This window comes from Aspergillus uvarum (genome assembly GCF_003184745.1).
Source record: "Aspergillus uvarum CBS 121591 unplaced genomic scaffold BO82scaffold_48, whole genome shotgun sequence".
In the NCBI taxonomy this organism is placed as follows: Eukaryota; Fungi; Ascomycota; class Eurotiomycetes; order Eurotiales; family Aspergillaceae; genus Aspergillus; species Aspergillus uvarum.
The window spans coordinates 1-20,118 of NW_020291345.1; the positions used below are offsets into that span (position 1 = coordinate 1).

At 51.9% G+C, this 20,118-nt stretch overlaps 5 protein-coding genes across 5 annotated transcripts; 1 reads left to right on the forward strand and 4 right to left on the reverse strand.

The window, feature by feature from the left end:
- Nucleotides 1-2,066: 2,066 nt before the first annotated feature.
- On the reverse strand, nt 2,067-4,373 carry BO82DRAFT_356564 (MFS transporter). The gene has a single exon (XM_025635763.1). The coding sequence runs from the start codon at nt 4,283-4,285 to the stop codon at nt 2,453-2,455; it is 1,833 nt and encodes a 610-aa protein (XP_025489386.1). The 5' UTR covers nt 4,286-4,373; the 3' UTR covers nt 2,067-2,452.
- A 369-nt stretch (nt 4,374-4,742) lies between these two features.
- Nucleotides 4,743-10,425, reverse strand: BO82DRAFT_434278 (DNA topoisomerase 2). Its single transcript, XM_025640934.1, has 3 exons — nt 10,134-10,425; nt 9,733-10,068; nt 4,743-9,664 (listed from the first exon to the last, which is right to left on the reverse strand). Exons 1-3 carry the CDS (start codon nt 10,200-10,202, stop codon nt 4,943-4,945), a joined length of 5,127 nt encoding a protein of 1,708 aa, XP_025489387.1. The 5' UTR covers nt 10,203-10,425; the 3' UTR covers nt 4,743-4,942.
- A 1,202-nt stretch (nt 10,426-11,627) lies between these two features.
- BO82DRAFT_356566 (uncharacterized protein) lies at nt 11,628-12,076 on the reverse strand. The gene is made up of 2 exons (XM_025635764.1): nt 11,822-12,076; nt 11,628-11,757 (listed from the first exon to the last, which is right to left on the reverse strand). The coding sequence occupies exons 1-2, from the start codon at nt 11,904-11,906 to the stop codon at nt 11,657-11,659; spliced, it is 186 nt and encodes a 61-aa protein (XP_025489388.1). The 5' UTR covers nt 11,907-12,076; the 3' UTR covers nt 11,628-11,656.
- A 197-nt stretch (nt 12,077-12,273) lies between these two features.
- BO82DRAFT_385249 (putative GTPase activating protein (Evi5)) lies at nt 12,274-15,671 on the forward strand. Its single transcript, XM_025638164.1, has 4 exons — nt 12,274-13,018; nt 13,072-13,685; nt 13,736-14,092; nt 14,142-15,671. The coding sequence occupies exons 1-4, from the start codon at nt 12,626-12,628 to the stop codon at nt 15,466-15,468; spliced, it is 2,691 nt and encodes an 896-aa protein (XP_025489389.1). The 5' UTR covers nt 12,274-12,625; the 3' UTR covers nt 15,469-15,671.
- BO82DRAFT_315483 (ankyrin) lies at nt 15,587-18,687 on the reverse strand. The gene is made up of 8 exons (XM_025632539.1): nt 17,417-18,687; nt 16,962-17,361; nt 16,636-16,890; nt 16,517-16,576; nt 16,428-16,457; nt 16,226-16,348; nt 16,016-16,167; nt 15,587-15,957 (listed from the first exon to the last, which is right to left on the reverse strand). The coding sequence occupies exons 1-7, from the start codon at nt 18,613-18,615 to the stop codon at nt 16,081-16,083; spliced, it is 2,154 nt and encodes a 717-aa protein (XP_025489390.1). The 5' UTR covers nt 18,616-18,687; the 3' UTR covers nt 15,587-15,957; nt 16,016-16,080.
- Between the last annotated feature and the right edge of the window lie 1,431 nt (nt 18,688-20,118).

The following is a 20,118-nucleotide window of genomic DNA, read 5'->3' on the forward strand; positions in this document are numbered from 1 at the left end:
AAAAAAAAAAAAAGAAAGACAACTTAACCTCTGACACCTCCCCTCCATCCCCCAATCCAGCATCCAGAAACACCTCCGATCCCATCGAAGCGACGACTCGAGACCCCTACAAACGAAACCTCGCAAACCTAATAATCGGAGCCTGCCTAGGGTCACGGGGATGACTCACTCACGAATGGAACGCCATCCTGATTCCCTGACATCCCCCGAATCCTCATGACCGCGCCGTACTTCAACCAATGAACTGGATCCAAAACGCATGCGGACGGCCGTCGTGCAACTATGCCCATCCAACCACCGTCTCTGTCCACCCTCTCTATTCCCACAGAAGTGGTCCACAACGCACCTAACCTGAATGCGGATGGCTCTCAGAAATACCAGTAGGTGTTAGTCTACAGATTCGAAGAGTGACAAGGTGTTTTGGAATTCCAATTCCAATTCTCAGAAGCTGTAGCTGGCGTAGCTGGCGCAGTGGTGGGGCGAATCATTCCATCCGAAAATTGGGCTTTGTCCTACTTTGCAGGCCGTTTGACTGGGGGTGTAAGTTTATGCTTCTTGTGTTTGTTTAGCCATCCCTCCACTTCACTCCACTCCACTTCGATTCAAGAAAAAAAAAACCCCCCAATTGGTGAGTTGTATGTATTCTGGGTAGCCAGGCCGGAACGTACACTGGGATTCCCCGGAGCGAGAAAAGCTTAATCTTAAGCTTAACCTTAACCAGCATTAGGCAGGCCAGGGTAGGTAAGTACGGCGAGTGCCCTTGTTTCTAGCTTCGTGGCGTCGGTGCTTACTGGGTAGTACTAGTGCTTGACCGGATTGGTTAAGGGTGGGTAAGAGCCTGAGGTATGCCTGCGCATGGTTGGCGGTGCCCGAGTGTCCGGGTCATTCGGTTGATGTGGTTGGCTGCGGGCAGTGAGCGATCAGGTATCACTATGTGCCCTTTAGGCGGTGTTGATGATAGTGATACTACCGCTGCGGTGGCTTCCCGCTGAATAGTAAATCTGTACATATGCATGCACTTGAGTATCTACTGAATGAGAGGTGGGGGGAGGAAAGAGAGACAAACAAGGACAAGAGGGAAGCAAGAAACCATGCATGCCCCCAAAGTGAACTTGTTGACGAAAAATCATGACTGCCCCCTTAGCCCTTCTCTCACCGGCATGAACGAGAGAGGTACAGTAGGAATGATGTCAGACTGAGTTGAGTCTCCTACACACTAGCTACGTAGCGAGTGCACCCCTCTATCACCGGGGATCCCTCCCCTTCCCCGGCCAGGACTGTCTTCTGCCGCTGTAGCCAAACCCCCATTGGATTCCTTGTGGCGGCGGATGCTTGGTGCAGTTATTCTCTGAGACTCACACCCAACTGGCTGATGAATGACCGTGGAACATATCACGGACTGGCACTAACTTACCTAGTAGACAAGTATTGTCATGGATGGATGGATGGATGGATGGATGGATGCACCGCACCGAGACGTTCCCTGCTGAATGTACCTCTGCACCTACCTGACCTACCTACCTACCTACCTACTTCCCCTTTAGGAAAATAGGATTCTCACACCTACTATAAAAGCGCCAGGTTGGTACGTAACTGCTGTCTTCCAAGTTGCGCAATGGATTCAGCATTTGGTTTGTAGAGGACTTGCCACCCACCGTCGAACAAGCGAAAAGCTTTCTCAGTCCAACCAAAACTACGGCACAACCTTTTAATTAGTGCCTGGCGGGGATGGGCCGTTGATGAAAAGAAAAGCCCTTTGGCTTTTTGCCTGTTGGGAGGAAGATTTTTTCTTCTTCTCGTGCTGTGAAGGTGCTTGGAAGTTGGGTGTAGCATGTTACAGTACTAGGTAGTTCTCTTCGTGCCCATCCGTCCTGGTCTCTCAGGAGGAGGTCATCAGACTAGCATCTTACCATGACAATCGTAAATACTGCATCTGCTAGCTGTACTTCTTCCCTCGCCATGGACTTCGCAACTCGCAGTGAACTTCACAAATCACTTTTCCGCAAAAATGTTAAGAGTTTGGGTTTGAGGTGGAACCTTCCGAGCATTTAGTTATGTCCTTTGGTCTTCAGAGTAAAAGGGAGGGTATATTCAAATCCCTTCTGATTACATTATGCCATCTATCTATATGTGTACCAATCCATCAATCTATCAATCTAAGTTTCCAAGTATCCAACCAATATATCGCTTTTGATGTACCCCGCCAGTATCAAACCACCTCTTCCCCGAGAAGGACAACGCATGGATAAACCAAGCGTGAAGAGTAAAAACCGAAAGAGGGAATGGCAAGAGTCGTGGCACCGAAGAGAAGCAAACGGGACAATCGAGAACCGCACCTCAGCCAACCACACCATTTCCCACCAATCTGAACCATCCCTCCCAAAGACACACCACACTGCAGATCCCTTTCACAACAAACTACCTACCAACAGCATCCTCCCTTCTCTGCCGTCTAAACCGCAAACCGACTCCACCCACGGATCTTCACCCCCCACCGATAGAACCCATACGGCACGGGCACCATGAGCGCACTGATGGCCCCCAGGATCGTCAGCGTCCAATGCACGCCCATGTTCTGGTAGAACGGCACGCCCACGACGGTCATCCCGCCGGCGGCACAGTAGCGCGAGACCGTCATGAAGCCCAGCGCCGACGCGGCGTAGATGTCGTACGCGTCGATGACGTACATGTACGAGGAGATGAAGACGGTGATGGTACCGAAGCCGAATACGGCCGAGGCTACGATGGGCGACCACACCGACACGCTGGCGTACGAGGTCCAGCCCATCCAGAAGAGGCTGACGGGGATGAACGGGCTGCCGATCATGGCGAACCAGAGCCGGTTTTCGGGGCGCGGGGCGTGATGGTGGTGGTGAGGCTTCTCGTCGGCGGTGGCTTGGGGCTGCTGCGGCTCGTGCGGGTTGTTCGGGTTGGGGTCGACTGGTTCGTCGGTGTCAGAAGATGATGGCGACGAAGAGGCAAGAGCGGCTTGTTTAAACTCTCGCTTCGTCCAGCGGTAGATGAGCGGCACGAATAACCCCGCGAGGACGATCCCGACGTACATCGCGACCCAGACGATGTTGGTGAGGCCCTGCGAGAGGCCGTGGATGTCGGAGAAGATGTAGGTGTACCCATCAAAGAAGGTGAACAGCACGATGTAGATCACGGTCATGTAGAGGGAGATCAACAGGATGATGGGCTCGTGGATGGTGAGACTGAATTGTCGGATGCATGCGCCGCTGATTCGGGAGAGCAGCGCGGTTTTCTGGAGATCCATGGAGGACTTGTAGCGCGGATCCCCCGTGAGGTTCCGGAGGTGGCGGGCCTTCCATTTGAGCAGCATGGGGCCATACGTTTCCGGCTGCAGCAAAAGGATCAATGCAAAAATGAGTCCGGACATAATCAGGATGATCCAGTTGGTCCACCGCCAGGAGAGCGTGCCCTCGCCCATGTACGATGCGATCACCGGACCGAGCACCGGCCCGCCAAACGACAGGATCGCATACAGAGGGAAGGTGAGTGTCTTTTCCAACGGATTCCACAGATCAGCGATGGTCCCTCCAGCGCAGGTCAACGGAGGACAGCCAAACACGCCAGCCAGGAACCGAAACACGATCTGCGCCCCGATGTTCGGCGCCAGCCCAGAGGCCATGATGAAAATCATGAACAGGGTCAGAGACCCCGTGTACACAGCGTTGCGGCCAACGACCTCGGACAGAGGGCCAGACACCATGGAGCCAGCGGCGAACCCAAGCAGGTACATGCCCGTGGCCAGAGAGGCGACGACATCGCTGACATGGAACGCAGCGGCATTCTGAGGCATCACCCCCGACTCAATCGACGACGCACATCCCACGGCAAACGCCAGCGCCGTCACGAGCAGGGTCGCCGAAATCCGCGCGCCGCGGCTGTAGTTGCGTGGGTTGATGGGGTCATGGTCATGTTCCCATTCGACGAGGAGAACGGAGGAGGTGGTTCCATCGTCGTCGACAATCTCTTTCAGCTGCACTCCGGGCAACTGAAGGTACGGTGGATGCCGCTGGGCGTTGTTGCTCGTGACATCGCCTCCGGTCAATTCGTCGGTCTTCTCGGCTCGGGAAAAGCCCGGATACTCTTCTTCGAGCTGCCTGCGCACGGCGTGGCCGATGCGTCGATACTGAAGATAGGCCTGCATGAGAGAGTCAGTGAAACAGACGCAACTGTTGCGGGTGGGATAAAAGCACCAAAAACCGGAATGACAAGACGGGAGTGAAAAAAGAAATGGAGAGAGAAACCTTGACGACATGGAGACAATAAAAGGCCCTGCTGATTAATGGGACGGTGATAAGAAATGAGAAATTGCGAGCAAAAAGGTGGCTCGAGACCGGAAGAACGCCGACCTCACATCCTTCGAACCCACCAGATCCACTTTTTCGAAGGCCAGAGAAGGAAACTAATTCCTAACTCCTTGGACTATCCGGGAGGGGCAGTATAGTCCGCCTGTAGGAGGTGAGGGATTTGGGAGGATTTGGGATGATCCTCGGGTCACCGAAGGCGAAGAATCAAGTCGATGACGCCTGAGGCCACACTAGCCACACTAGCTCAGTGGGTCTGCCGGAGATCGGCCTGAAGTCCGGTCGGTGCCTTAACTGACTCGGGCGAGAAGAGAACTTCCTGCTTGCCCGCCTACGTAAGTAGTGCTTGCAGTGCTCGCAATATTTGCAAGTCGGCTTTCCTTGCTTCCAACTCATGATCCCACCCATCATAAACGAAAAAGCCCGCAGGAAATCTCTCCCTTTGCAATTTATGAACACATCCTATTAATAAACAAAGAATAGAGATCCTGTAATGAAAAGAGGTAGGAGAGATACATAATGAAAAGATAACGGGGTCAGGGCTTCCCATGGACGCTCAGCATCGCAAGATCCCTTCTAGATTTCCATGAATCCCAATCACTCGCTCCTTACTCGCTATCTCCAAAGTCATCTCCCGAGTCATTGCCCCCTCCCACAATATCATCGCTATCATCATCGTCAATCACATAGGTCTTCTTCTTCGTGGTGGCCGTGCGCCGCGAAGGCCGACTGACCGGAGCCGCCGGCGAGTCCAAAATGTCATTGGCCATGGCATCGATGTCATCGTCGGACAGATCATCCGCCAGCTGCTTCTTCTTCGCAGCGGCGCTGGTCTTCGCCTGCTTTGAAGCATATGCCTTGGCTGCTGGAGACAGGGTTGTCTGTTTTGTAGGTGCGGCAGCTGCAGTCTTGGTGGTGGCATCCTTCTTCGGGCGACCACGCGTCTTGGCGGCCGGTTTAGCAGCAGTTGAAGCAGCAGCCTTACCCTTGGCGGCTGGCTTCGCCTTAGTGACCGCTGGCTTCACAGGCTCATCCTCATCGCTATCATCCAGCAGAGTAACGGGTTCCTTGGACTTCACCTGAAGGGAACGCCGGGGCGAGCCCTGGGGCACCAACTTGCTGTAGTCGGTCTCGTCCGCATCGAAGTCAGGTGAGGCCTTGGACGGCTTGGTGCTGGTCAGTCCCGAGCGGCTGCCCGGCCCAGACTGCTCCGAGAAGAGCTCGAGAGAATTCGACGTGGACCCGCCCGCGGTGCCACCGATCCCCTTCACCATCTTGCTCACGTCTCCCAACAAGTCATCTCCGTTGTCGCTGTCCGAATCACTCAAGGCGTACTTGGTTGCCTTGCGAGCCGCCCGCGCGGGTTTGGGGGAGGGCTTGGCAGCCTCAGAGGCCTGAGCTTTGGCGATTTCGAGGAAGGCATCGTCGTCGAGGTCGTCATCGTCTGCAGGCTTCGACTTGGGCTTCCGTCCACGCTTGGGAGCTTCTTTGACTTCGGAGCTTTCAGGGTCTTCAGACTTCACCCTAGCAGAGGCCTTGGAGGTAGCTCGACTTTTCTTGGGCAAGATCTCAATGTCTGAATCACCCGAGACTGGCTCTTCCTTCTGGACAGATTCGGGTTTCGACGATCCACCTCGGCTCTTCTTAGGAAGGATTTCCAGGAAATCGTCGTCGGAGTCGTCGTCGATCGGCTTCGCAGCGGGCTTGGCAGGAGATTTGCTCAAGAAATTGTGCAGTGTTCCCTTCGGTGCGGCCTTCTTCGCAGCAGCCTTCTTGGTCTTTGGCGCAGCAAAGTCTTCATCATCGGGATCCTCATCAAGGGCCGCCTTACGCTTCCGACCGACAGGTCCACGAGCGGCAGTCATCAACTTGGAGGAGGCACGACGACCCATTTGCATGACCTTGCGCTCGCGACGGGCCTCGTCTTCCAGCTGGAATCGCCACTCATTGATGAAGTCATCGAGATCCTTTCTCCAGATGTCTTCCTTGGACAGCTTGATCAAAGCGTCAACTTCCATTTCCTTGTCCCCAATTTGCTTCCGGAGTTTCTCCACGCGCTCCTGCGTCAAGGACCAGATAGCCATGCCCAGCAAGTAGTCGTACGCATTAGAGAGGTTGTCAGTGTCCTTCTCGTTGGCCGACTCCTCCTCTTCATCCTCGAGAGCCGGCTCAGTCTCGCCCGCCTTGACGGCTTGAGCAACCTTGGGGAACGGCTTGAAGCCCTTGTCTTTCAATTCAAGAACGAGGGCCGCCTTCTTCTTCTTCGAAACAATCAGATCCCCGTCAATAATCATCTGAATGAAGCGGGCCTGGTTGCTGAGTTTGTCCAATTCTTTTTGCAGCTCCGAGAGCTGATGTTGCTTGCGTCGCTCGTAAAACTTCAGACGGAGCGCATAAAACTCCTTAAGGATGTCATCGACTGTCGCATACTTCGTAATCCGGCCTTCCGGATCGAAAGCGACCAGATTGGTGGTGGCAACAGTCTTTGTAAGCTTGAACTTCTCTTCCAATCCTTCAGACAATGCGGACTTCATGTTCTTTTCGTCCAGCTGGATGACGAAATGAACCTTGGTGTGGGTGTTGTAGTCCTTGTAGTCCTTGATGAAAGAGGGCGTCTTCTCGGCCTTGATTATGTCTTCAAGCTTGTCCTTGAAGTCCTGAGTCCAGGTACGGATAGGGAGTTCGGTGATTTCCACTTCCTTCTCCCCGGTTTCCTTGATGACACCGCTGAATTTGAACCGATCGCCGCCAATGTCGGTAACTTCACCAGTGAAGCCTCGGAACCAAGGTTGCATAGGCTTGGTTGGCTCACCGTCCATCATACGTCTCAAGTTGTCCACGATATCCTCTGGGTTGTAGTTGGGAATAGAAGAACTCCAACCTGTACCGATACCATCTGCACCATTGATCAGGATCATGGGAACGACTGGTACGTAGGTCTCCGGCTCAATCGTAGCTCCGTCATCAACGTTGTAGGTCAGAAGAGGCTCATCCGCTTGGTGGAAGACACGACGAGCGAACGGAGACAGCCGAGTGTAAATATAACGCGCACTAGCACAGTCGGATCCACCCTGGAGACGACTACCGAAGTTACCACTAGGCTCCAGGACGTTGAGATTGTTGGAACCAACGAAGGTCTGCGCGAGGCCGACAATGGTCTGTTGCAGTGAAACATCACCGTGATGGTACGCGGTCATACCCGAAACGTGACCAGCAAGCTCGACAACCTTCATATCCTTCTTCAAGTTGCGACGGAAGCAAGTGTACAAGACCTTGCGCTGACCAGGCTTAAGACCATCAACAACTGAAGGAATAGACCGGACGTTATCCGCCATACTGAACAAAATAAGCTCCTTGTTGATGAAGTCGGTATATGTAATCTTGGACACGGAGTGGTCGAGGAACGTTCCAGGCTTGAACTGGCGAAGCCATTCCTTTCGCTCATCCGCCTTCTTTTTGGAAAAGGCGAGTTCAATGAGCCCAGCCTCGTTATCCTGCAAAGTATGGAATTCCTTCAAATGACGATCGAGATCACGGAAGTAGACCTGAGCATCTTCAGTGGTGCTGGTACCCAGACCCTTGTAGTACTTGTGCTCCCAGCCGCGTTCATGTTTGTGCTCTTCCTTCCACACCTCATATTCTGGCATCGTGAAGAAAGACCGTTGCTTGGTGGGATTCTTGGGATCACCCTTCCACACCTTGACAATGGGAGTGATGAACTCGATCAGGAACTCAGGAATTTTCAACAAACTGGGGAATTGGGCCTGGAGGAAGTTGATGAGCAACCCCTTGATGTGACTGCCGTCGTGATCCTGATCCGTCATGATCATCAAGTGACCATACCGAAGACCGCGGGTGTCGGTGTATTCCTTCTTGTGTTGAAGACCAATGAAGTTCTTGATGTTCTGAATCTCTGCATTCTTCGAGATCTGATCAAAGGACGCATCACGCACGTTGAGCAGCTTTCCTCGAAGCGGGAACACACCGAACAGGTCAGGACCAACAACTGATCGTCCAGCCACGGCCAGACCTTTGGCTGATTCACCCTCAGTCAAGATCAAGGTGCAGTGATGGCCGTCCTTAGTACCAGCTTTGTTAGCATCCGTCAATTTGGGGTTGTTCATGCGGCTGCGCCGGCCACCGTCGGTCTTCTTCAACATCTGATCGGCCTTTTGCTGGGCAAAGTGCAAGATGTTGTTCATCACTTCTGTCTTCAGGACCTTTTTGTAGAAATCGTCATCAAGAACGCATTTGCTACCGAATTGAGATGTTTTGGTCGTGAGTTGTTCCTTGGTCTGGGAGGTGAACGCTGGGTTGACAATCAGGGCGTTGACGAAGATGAAGATGTGGTTGCGGATTTGGGCTGGCTTCAACGTGGCGCCATTCTTGTTCTTCTTCTTGACAGTCTCGGCGAGCTTACTACAAATCTGATCCGCGATGTAATTCACGTGTGTACCTCCTTGGGTAGTCGCGATGGAGTTGACAAAGGACACCTGCTGGAAGGAGCCATCAGAGACCGCAAACCCGACCTCCCATCGAGGGTCCGGGCTGCAGGTGATGATTTCATCTTTGGCTCCCGCGCCCTCCTCGCCGCGCTCCCTCCTGATAGCCTTGGTGTACATTTCCATATACTTCTTGAAGTTCCGGACGGGAACGCGTGTACCGTTCAGCTTCACGGCCACCTTCGCTGTTCCAGCCAAGTCATAAACACGGCGTTTGACAAGCGCCTCGAAATCATCGTCAATGCCCGTCATTCCGAACTTGGCGAAGTCAGGCTTGAATGTGACCTTTGTGTAGTCTTCTCCCTTCGCATCGGTGATTTTGGGCTTTCCACAATTCAACATGTTGTTGGTCCAGATCTGCTTATACCTTTTCTTTTGGCGTGAGTCCTGTGTTTCCAGTATGAACTCGGTGGAGAACACGTTACAGAGCTTAGCACCATAACCGTTTCGACCACCCGTGACCTTCTGTTGCTCGTCGTTGTAGTTGGACGAGGTTAAGAGGTTACCGAAGATGAGCTGCGGAATGTACATATCCTCGGTCTTGTGCCATTCGATGGGAATACCATTGCCGTTGTTCCACACGCTGATCTCGCCGGCTTCCCGGTTGACCGTCACGCGAATCTCATCCATGCTTTGGTCATTTTGTTTGTTGTCGGCGGCGTTGACGACAATTTCGTCGAAGATCTTATAGAGACCTGGAACGAACGAGACCTCGCGGAATTCCATACCATCCATTTCCGAGTTGTAAACCCACATCTGCTGTTCTGTGCGTTCGACGGATCCGACGTATGTATCGGGACGTTTGAGGATATGCTCGCGCGGATCAAGCTAGAGGACCAATTATCAGCTTCCCTGTCTACCGGCGCAACAACATTTTCAGCATTCGCAAGTCTTACCCTCTGGAACTTTTCCGATGCGTCCATAGCAGCATCATCACCAGCGGAGTCAGCCTTTCCAAACGACTCGTTCTCAACGTCGGCAAGCGGCTTGCTGCCTCCTTTCTTCGAAGCGGCCGGTGCCTTCTTGGCCTTCTTAGGAGGAGTGTGAGACATGATAGAGTCGATATCGGACAGGGGGTCGGCGTCGTCCATTTCATCGTCGCTGTCGGGCTTGGTCCGCTTCTTGGGCGCTGGTTTGGATGCAGACTTTGCCGTCAACTTAGTCTGGGTTGGTTTCTTAGGCGCTGCCTTTGAAGCTGCTGCTTTTTTGGGCGCCGCCTTGGCCTTGGGTTTCTGTACCGCGATCACGCAACAATTAGTGTTCGTCGAATGAAAGCCGGGGGCAGATCGAAGCATACAGGAGCGGGTTCAGGGGCGAAGTCGGATCCATCGTCCTCGAAGACGGACTCCACCATGGAATCATCCATTGTGGATTGAGTACGCTCGGGGCGCGTGTGAAAGAGTGAACGAGGGGAAAGGAAGGCAAAGAGTGACAAGATAGGAGTACGGAAGAAGAAGATTAGTTAGTGTGAAATCAGCCTCGCTGGTGGAGACTTTCTGATGTACAAGAGGGAATAGTTGGGTGTTGTATGAAGAAGTAACCTGTCCCCCAACTGGTTACCTTTGTTGTCGGCCGTGTTTAGTTGTTTTGTCGTCGTTCTTTGTTGACGCGCTGTTGCGACTGAGCGGCGATTCAAAGAAACTGAACAGCGACCGGCACGGATCAAGGTTGGTCCGCCCCGCGAGTGGCGCAGGCTTCACCCGAAAGAGTAATTCCCAAACACTTGAGCCTAAAGCGGAAGGGACGACCAAAACATGCAAGGACCATTGGACCAGGCGCGGGGGAGGGGAATCAACCCCGTCATTGACTTTGACCGTTGGTTATTCTTAGCACAAAGCGAGGATTCGGGAGTGGCTTCGATGCTTTGTATGCTCTCTACTGCAGAAGAATGCCACGCGAGATTCTGATCTCTTTCTCTTTGTTAAGGTTGATTTGCCTTGAAGTTCAGTTGACAGCTCGGGACTGCAGTGAGTCTCCCTGGACAACCACCACCCGCGACTTCGGCAAACCACCTCCTTTCTTGAGTTACTGAGGTCGATCAGATATCAGTTTTATCTTATTGAAAACTCAATTATATACGAGGTATAGTCGATGGCCTTACCTATAATTCGTGTACTTAGGAGGTTCTGGTCGATGTACGACATGTTGATGTGCCAGAACTTGTTGTCTCAAGAATACTGTGTTGAGTGGTCCACAGCACATTGAAAATATGTATAGATTGACCTTTGCTCCAATCCAGTGCCTCAAGTCATTATTTCTTTTATAATGCGCTGTGACTTCTCTTTACTCGCCATCGTGCAGACTCTAGTTGCAGCATTGTAGAGTGGAACTCGAATAACCTATTTACAGACACAGCATTGTGAGACACCAAGCTTGCTTGGTCCTGCCACCATGCCTTTCTTGGTTTTGGCCCGACTCATCCGCAGGCCTTCTAGAATCCGTGGACGTTTCGGACCCTGACAAGAGCTCGGCAGTAACGTACTGTAACCAGCCTTAGAGCAAGGCCGCCAAGGCCAATCATACCACTTAGTTTTCAGGTGTTATCCAACCAGAGTGCAACCTTATATTTGCTCGGGCACTTGAAACGCGTCAAGCCAGGTTTGAAAATTACATTCAGGGGCAGTTTCTTCCAGTCCTTTCCGTCAGCATCATGTGGAATGCACACCAACATACTGAAATCCTGGGAAGATAAGTAGCCAACTTGCTGCGATCGATGTCGCAGTTAAGTGTCTGATGTTGGATTGGGTCCTCTTCTCGAATCATTGGTTTCTATCCGTCCCTGTCCCCTCTTTCTGCCCGTCATCTGCAGTGCTAGCGAACTCATAGTGGATCGATCGCTAAGATGACGATAAGTTTGCAGTCGTACGGGGTCTTGGGAGTTGTTGGATCGACCAGCTGCCGAATAAATTGGATGGCGGAAACTTGGAAGGGCGTTAGAACTACTACTATATTCAAGATAATTAATCAGGCGAGACTGGTTCATACCTAGTGCCTGTTCGAACAAGGAACGGGGTTTCGGGTTTAGATCAGGCAATTTCCATGGTTCACAATGCGGACAGATATCAGGCATCAGAGTCCCATCAATCGTGAAATCTAGACAATTTGTACTCTATAGACTGAAGATAAGTGAGCGAGCAACCGGAGTCATTGGTTGTCTAGCTGCTCCTCGGCGATAGGGAGGGATGATTATTGGCAAGCGATCGGCGGGGCGAGGCTCGGTGGATGCCCTCAAAAACCGACGGCGGCCCCTGAGCAAATGGTAGACTAGAAGAGGGGGAAAGAGGAGAGAGGAGGCAACTTGGAAGAGTGTCAGCGTTGCTAGTGGCTGACACTAACACTAAACCAGTTCATCGCGACTCACTCTCTTGCTCACTTGATTTCCCAATTCCCGACCCTGAAACCTCCCCTCCCTCTCTTCTCCCCCAAAATAACGCCGTCTCCCTTTCTCTTCTTCTTCCCTCCCCCCCTCTGGCCTTCCCTTTCCATCATTTATCTCGCCCCCTGTTCAGATCACGCAAACGACGAGCACAGGCGGTGATCACCTCTATTGACGGAGCAGAAGCGCCAATTCGACCCACGCAAGATATGCTGTCGCCATTGACGGCCCCTCTTCCGACTGCCCATCTTCCTTATCGCGTCTCGCTTTCAAATTAACCCCACCGTTCTTGTCGCGCTCATCAACACCCTCCTCGCCCTATCAACACACCCCCCTGACGGCTAGATCTGTTCGAGGAATGTGCCAGCGGACTGCCTGAACAAATAACGTCAATCGCATTTTGAACAATCATAATGGCCTCTGAAAGCTCCTATAACACTCCATCGCACGTCCATTCGGACTCGACAAATACTGTGTCGCATGACACCGACTCAATGGTCACCGTACCTTTGACCTCCAACTCAGAAGACACACAACCCGACTGGCGGACACTGAATATTCCTCCCACACCGATCGACATAATCACTCCGACGAGCGGGAGCTCAAGCGACGAAGAGACTGACGCAAGGACCACACCGACCCAAGACCCACAAACATTCGAGTTACAGCCAGTTGCGTACCGTGACGATGCCAGCTCAACTCGATCCCGCCGCAGTAGTGGGGAACATGATCGACAAGATGCGGTGGATTGGGAGGAATTGGAGAAGACGGAAGAGCAAGAGCCCCGTTGTGAAGGATCGGACGAGGTATGTCTCTCAGAATGAGCTGGGGGTGTCACTCACAGACTGACATGAGCCAGTCAACCGCTCTGCTTCTAGCACGCCTTGAGCAGGAGAACAATGCGCTGGCGACTAATCCAAAATCGGGACTACCCAAGAAGAATCATGCACAGCAAGTGTCGCAAAGACCGTCTCGATCTCAGTCCCTGCATCAGATCAAGCGCCTGATCGACGAGGACCCCCGGTCATCCCTCCGATACTCGCAACTACCTCCCCCGCCTATGACTGAGTTGGAGTTCTGGGCAGCCTTGGTCGCGGATTATCCACAGACAGCCCAGCGTCTCCCGACCTTGACCTCGAACAAGATCAGAAGCGGTGTTCCTCCCCCGCTCCGCGGCGTCGTGTGGCCCAGCTTGGCTGGTGCTCGAGACTCGACCTTGTTATCAGAATATCAGAGGCTATGTGGCGAGACAAGTCCGTATGAAGGGTTGATCGGCAAGGATATAGGGCGTAGCTTCCCCAATGTGGAGATGTTTCGTGATCCCAATGGCGAAGGACAGCAGATGCTCGGTCGGGTATTGAAATGTTTCAGTCTCTACGACACGAAGATCGGCTACTGCCAAGGACTAGGCTTTGTGGTTGGTCCCTTGCTTATGCACATGACGGATGCAGAAGCATTCTGCGTGCTTGTGCGGTAAGTTCTTACACCACACGCAACTTTAGCCTCAATACTAATGTCGCCAGATTAATGGATCATTATGATTTACGGACTTGCTACCTCCCCGACCTCTCGGGTCTTCATCTTCGAGTGTATCAGTTTCAGAATCTCTTGTCTCGTCTACGACCCGGCTTATTTGCACACTTGGAGGAACTCAACGTGGAGCCTGTCTATGTCTCGCAGTGGTTCTTATCGTTCTTCGCAGTCGCATGCCCTCTTCCAATGCTTCTTCGTATTTACGATGTGATCTTTCTCGAGGGAGCTTGCGAGACCTTGATGCGCGTGGCTCTGTCCCTCATGACGCGGAATGAAAAGAAAATCATGGCTTGCGCCGAGTTCGAGGACGTCATGCAGCTTCTATTATCGAGAAGTCTTTGGGATACGTATGTGAATCGCCATAAATACCTGGAAGCTTCAGCTAATGATCTACAGTTACGCTTGCCATGCGGATGAGTTTGTCAACGACTTCGTCTCACTCACGTCGCTCGTTACGAAAGAAAGTCTTCAAGCCTTAGAAGCCAGTTACAATCAATCCCAGGGTGTGCCGACCGGTATTTCTTTTCCTCAGATGCAAGCAACGGCCTCACGGTTCTTGGGGCGGCTCTGGGCCGGCTCTTCCCACAACTCCACCAAGTCGGTTAATCTCAACCCTAACGCCGCTAGCGCGGCTATCCGGCGATCGGCGTCTAAACAAAGCATGACATCCACACTTAACTCGGTCGAGTCGACATCCGATGCCAGCACAGCACCGACAGAGCTATCAACGGATGCCCCGAAGCCGCGCGCAAAATCGGCAATGTCGCAACACAAAGATCGTGATCTTCATACACAAATCGAGGATCTCTTGATGGCTCTGAGCGATCTCCAGCGCCAACATGCGAATCTCACACGTGAACTACAGCAAGAGCGGGAGGAACGCGAGGAAGACCAAGCGCTGGCCAAGTCAATGCTGCAGTACATCAAACAAACCAGCGATGAGCCTCCAATGGACCTGGTTCATAAGGCTGACGCACGCTTCGCCACGGTAGAATCTGCCAAGCATGTCCCGATGGACCAGACGAAGCAACAACTTCGCGATGACCTCAAGCGATGGAAGGAGATGCATGCCACGGAAGCCAGTCGATGCTCGGGCCTAACGCGCCGTATCGACGAGATTGACAAAGACAATTCGTCGTTGCGGGAGCAGCTCCGCGAAGCCCGTGGCCGCATCCAAGATAGCTATCGGGAGCGACAGCGCCTGGAACGCATGGTACGCGAGCTGCGGACTGTGAAGACCCGCAATTCGGATACTCCGCCTGAATCATACGGATCTCCCACAAGCGACACAAGTGAAGGATATACGAGTACGGGCCTGCGAGAACTCAAACTGGTACGCACCAATTCGCAGAAGAGCCAGAAGAGCACAACATTCAACAAGCGGTCGAGCAGCTTGGGGCTGCAGTCGGTCCTGGCGACGGAAAACAACAAGCCAGCAGCGGAAGAAGCATTGCTTTTGGAACTGGTGAATGCAAAGACCGCGGAGGCAGTGGCACGCCAGGAACTCGAAGAGGTCAAGGGAGCGCTCGACGCACTGCGCAAGGTGGTGTCGCGAAATGGCCAAAACACAGAGGCTCGACTTTCATTCCTGGGCCGGTCATCATCTAGTCTGGGTATACCTTTATCCAAAGCACCTGCAGAGCCTGCGAATGGGGGCGGGCTCTTCAGTGGCTGGGGACGACGAGCGGTGTCAACAAGCAATGAGACTTTCGATGGTCGGTAGAGAATGGAGGATACATATCTGAGTATGTATGGGCTTGATGCGGGATTGTATCACGAGGTGTTTGATATTGGTGTAAACAAGATTCGGTGTTGGACTGTTATGATATCCATGTATACGTATATTTGTATAGCTAGACTAGAGTTGTTGCATTCTCTTACCTTAATTTCAGGGTCAAAGAAAATCAAAGGAGATGATGAGATAGTAAAACACCTGACTTGAAACATGTGCTTTTCGGCGGTCATGGAAGGTTTCTGTGGAAATATCATCCCATACAGTAAGCTTCGTCTTCTGATGTCTGCGACTATGTCTGCGGAGGTGAATGTGAGATGATACTAAAGTCAATGTTTTAGAGTCTCTCGCTGGAAAAAAGGCAGGTAGGGGATGATCAAGGCGGTGCCTTGTTGGGCGGGGTTGGCTGAAGAGGTACTGAGGTTATACTTCGCTGATTTTGAGGCGTTCCACCCCCGATGTTCAGAGATCAGACTATAGCTGTTGAATATGACACGTCAGTTGATCTTGATCGGTTCTCTCAGAAAAGAGTGCCGACCTCAACCGCTGACTCGGTAGTAGCTGTATGGTGCCTAGCCAACCACTACCATTGCTGGGAATCCTCTACCCGCTCTTTCCGGTTTCCAGGCTGACATTGTGGTCTGAAAATTTGTTTCGCGCAATGAGGTCGCTCTTCCTCCAAGTCTCAATCTGTCACAAATAAGTTGTCAGATTTACCCAACGATCCTTTTCCACCAGGCGAGCTAACAGGTATATACTTCAATAGTGTCCATAGGCAGATTGTGATGAGCACCGAGACCGCCGAGAAGACCAGGTACCAGGTCCAGTCCGGGTTGTCTTTCAGGAGATCAATGTTCATTCCGAAGAGACTCTGGATAGAAAAGACCCAAAAATTTAGGAACTTATCGAACGCGGTCGTCATGTGGGGAGAATTTGCGATTGCAACATACCGAAGAAAACATGAGAGGCAAGAAGATAATCTGCCATTACTATAAGTCAGGGTTGTAAATGGACATGGCGGCATAGCTCCGAAACTTACAGTCATCCAGCTCAGGCGCTTGACGCTAGCTGCCTCGCTGATAGAGACCCAGGCTAACTCCTGCACACAAGGGATCAGGATTCAATCACTAGGCAAGAAAATAAACATGGCCCACTTACTAGTTGTAGGACTTCTTGAGCGGCCCGCTCCGAATCGTCCAGTTGGGACTTGATTGTCTGGTCCAGACAATGCACCGCCTCGAACAATTCCTGCTTTTCCGACCCCGGAAACTTCTTCTGAGCTGTGATCATAGTTTGTAAACCTTGAACATGTCCACTCAGATACTCACGGAGCGTACCGCGCAGTTCACTATGCTGTGCGAGATGATTGATTATCGTCTGATTTCGACCCTTTCGCCGGATCTGACTCTGCCGCTATGTGAGAGAATTAGTCTACGAACTCTGATGCACGGAACTGAATTGGAGTGAACAAGAACTCGTCTTACCAGTTCAGCTATATGGTCTCTGACATACTGGGCTCTGATCTCCCACTTCTGCCGCAGATTTAGTATGAGCTGTTTACAGAAGCTTGCAGGTGTCGCTGGTAACTCCTGGGGCAGAGCACTGATGTATGTGTAAAAGGCTTTGTTCTCCGTTTCCGATGACGTTACAGCCCATTCCATAGCCAGTGTTTCGGGTCGCAGCAGTTGTGCCTTCTTCCTGTAAGACTGCTTGGCAGGTGGAAAGAATACAGACAGACGATTCACCGTAGTGTCCGGGCCGGATGCTCGCTGATACCGAACGTATGTGGTTGACGTTATGATATCATTGAGGGTCCTGCCTGGAACCGTCGGATGAATTGGAGCGTTCTCCATTTGCACCGATAGGGACTGAGGATCGCATAATCTGCCATAGTCAGCTTGAAATACGCTTCTAGTGGGACTGCAGCATCGATTCTCACAGTAGCGATGAGGAGGTCGGCCTGGTATTCCAGTCACGCGCTTCACTGCCCGCCAGAAATGCGAGCTCGAGACCATCTAGACCTGTCCTAGTGAACCGGACACAGCGGCGGGCTCCTGTCGGGTCCAACTCTTGCCATATGTTCAACGGAATTTCAGGGAATGCCGCTCCCCGGCGAAGCAATGCGGTCACATTCTCAAGCTTTTTGTTCTCAACCGCGAGTTGGAGTGCTGTCTTAGAATCATTATCGAGCCCATCAATTGAGATTCCATGGTCAGTTAAGAGTTTTGTGATTTCGGAACCTGGCAGCTCTGCAGCGTAGTGTAAAGCAGTCTTGCCTTCATCATCGATTCTATTTAGAGACTCATCTTTCAGGCAAGGCAGAAGTTTCTGCAGGAGCCGACATGCTTCAGGAACGCTTTCTTGCCTTTTCTTGGCTTCCTGAACCAAGGACAGTACAGAGATATCGTGAGTTGCAAGAAGCGTAGCGGCCTCCAAGTTATCTTTCTCTAGGGCCCAAATTACTGGGGTTCTGCGTATGGAAGGTCGCGAACCCTTGGGAGGCATCTTGTCGCGTTGATTTCGGTCAGCACCGCGGCCGAGTAAAGCCCGCAGCCAGACAATATCGTTGTACTCGGCAGCCCAGGAGAGCAGTGACCGACCTCCATCGAATACATCAATGTCTGAAAGCTTACTGAGAATCTCAGAGAACTTGTACTGTTCGTAATATGGGCTCCCAAAGCCTGCTCTCGAGTTCCGTTTGCGGGCTTCAATGAACAACGAATAGCATGTCCTGCCCTCATTATTCAAACACAGATCTGATTCGCTCGAGCGGCCATGCACAGCCATGAGAACAGTATGAAACATTTCCAATTCACCCGTCTCCGCGGCAATGTGCAGTGGGGTTTGGCCCCCAGTGTTCTTCTGGTCTGTAGTAGCTCCCGCGTTGTCCAAGAGATATTTGACGATATCAAAATGAAGTTCACGAATTGCCCAGACGAGAGGGGTATCCCCATTCTTGTCTGCCTTGTTGACCGCCGCTTTCCTCCTGTGAAGAAGTTCAACTAGCGGCAAAGATCCTTCCCTGGCAGCAAGCGTCATGGCCGTCCGGCCACTGCCATTGGTGACATTGCAATCAATACCGGGAAGCTCCAGGAGCTTCCGAGCGGCATGGAAATTGTCTTTTTCCACTGCCAGCATGAGGGCAGTGTAGCCTGTGCTGTCTTTAAGGTTGACAATAGCGGTATGGTCTTTCAAGGCGAGCAGTAACAACTCCAATATGCTTTCCCCGGATTCTCCAGATACATTTTTGGAGTGCAATAACCACCACAAAGGAGTGCGACCTTCCTCATCTGTGGAACCAGCTTGGGCTCCAAATTCAAGCAAGATATGGACCAGCTCCGGGTCGTCTTCCTCCACTGCATATGAAAGAGGTGTGCGGCCTTGACATGGGTAATTGGGATCGAATCTCCTGGTCTCGAGAATTTTGCGCAGTATGCCGTGTCTGCCGTCCCACTCTTTGAAATCAAAATGCTCGTCCCTGTACGCATGTTTAGTGCAGGCGAGCGCTATAGATGTGAGCGCAGAAATCTTGGGTGCAGAAATGTGGTGCGCAGAATCTGGAACATCAATCATGACGTCGGCTGTGGACTGGGAATGCTGCTTCAGACGATTAACTATGTACTGTAAATTGTCATTTTTTAGTCTTGGATGATTTTGAATGAAGTTTTCTAGCTTCTCTCTGAGCGCTTCGTCGGACATAGTTGTCTGAGGATCTGGTTGCTGAGGGTATCAGTCGTTTGTATTGTGATATGGTAGCCTCGGACGTGGGGATCGACATGAGGTTGTACCTGGGGAGAAAGTCTGTTTAAATGCACTACACATGTGCGAGAGCAATCTGTAGTTACTGTACATGTTGGAAAAGCAAGGCTGAGCGGAGAACGCATCGCTGACTGCGTTCGTTAGCGCGACAGCTGCGCCGCGCCATGTTACAGATAAGGCCTCTCCAGCCACGCCCAGGCAGGGGTTTTCTCCCTAAGCGCCGTGCGAATCTGCGCCTGTCAATTCATACCAGGCGCGATGCTGCGCCAGAAACGTCACTCATTGTGCGGAGGTGGGTGCATTAGTTGGGTGAAGGGGCGCAGGGTAAGAAGCAAGACACCGTTTATGATGAAAAAGACAAACATACCAACAGCATGTGTATGACAGTGGTCGCCAAGCGCCCTCTTGTAAGTGCCCTGTGCGTCGTTTACTCGCCGTCCTAGGGTTCTCTACTCGGTATTTTGATAGAATGAAAGAACCTGCACATGTATGATCTATCTTGTAAATGAGTTGTTAGATGCTTATACTGGGCTACCGACGTTGCACGCGCACTGAGGATGACTAGATACTGTTGATTAAGTAGGGCGGTATTGACTTACGCTTCCCAGATAAGAGTTTCTTTTGCAAGGCCTGTTGGCCTAACTAGATGATATCCAAGACTGTAATTAATGATGAGAGTTGATCCTTCGATGGTGAATGGGGGACGCCCGGCACTTAAAGCTATCCCTACATTTACCCGTTGACAGCAAAAGATGCTATGCCCATACATTGTCACAGATAACGGACAGCCTGGTATCTCAGGGCTGAGAAGGTTCATGCTGATACTGGATCTTGTATATACTTCAAGGCGGAAGGAATGTGAATTATGAGCCTTCAAATGCC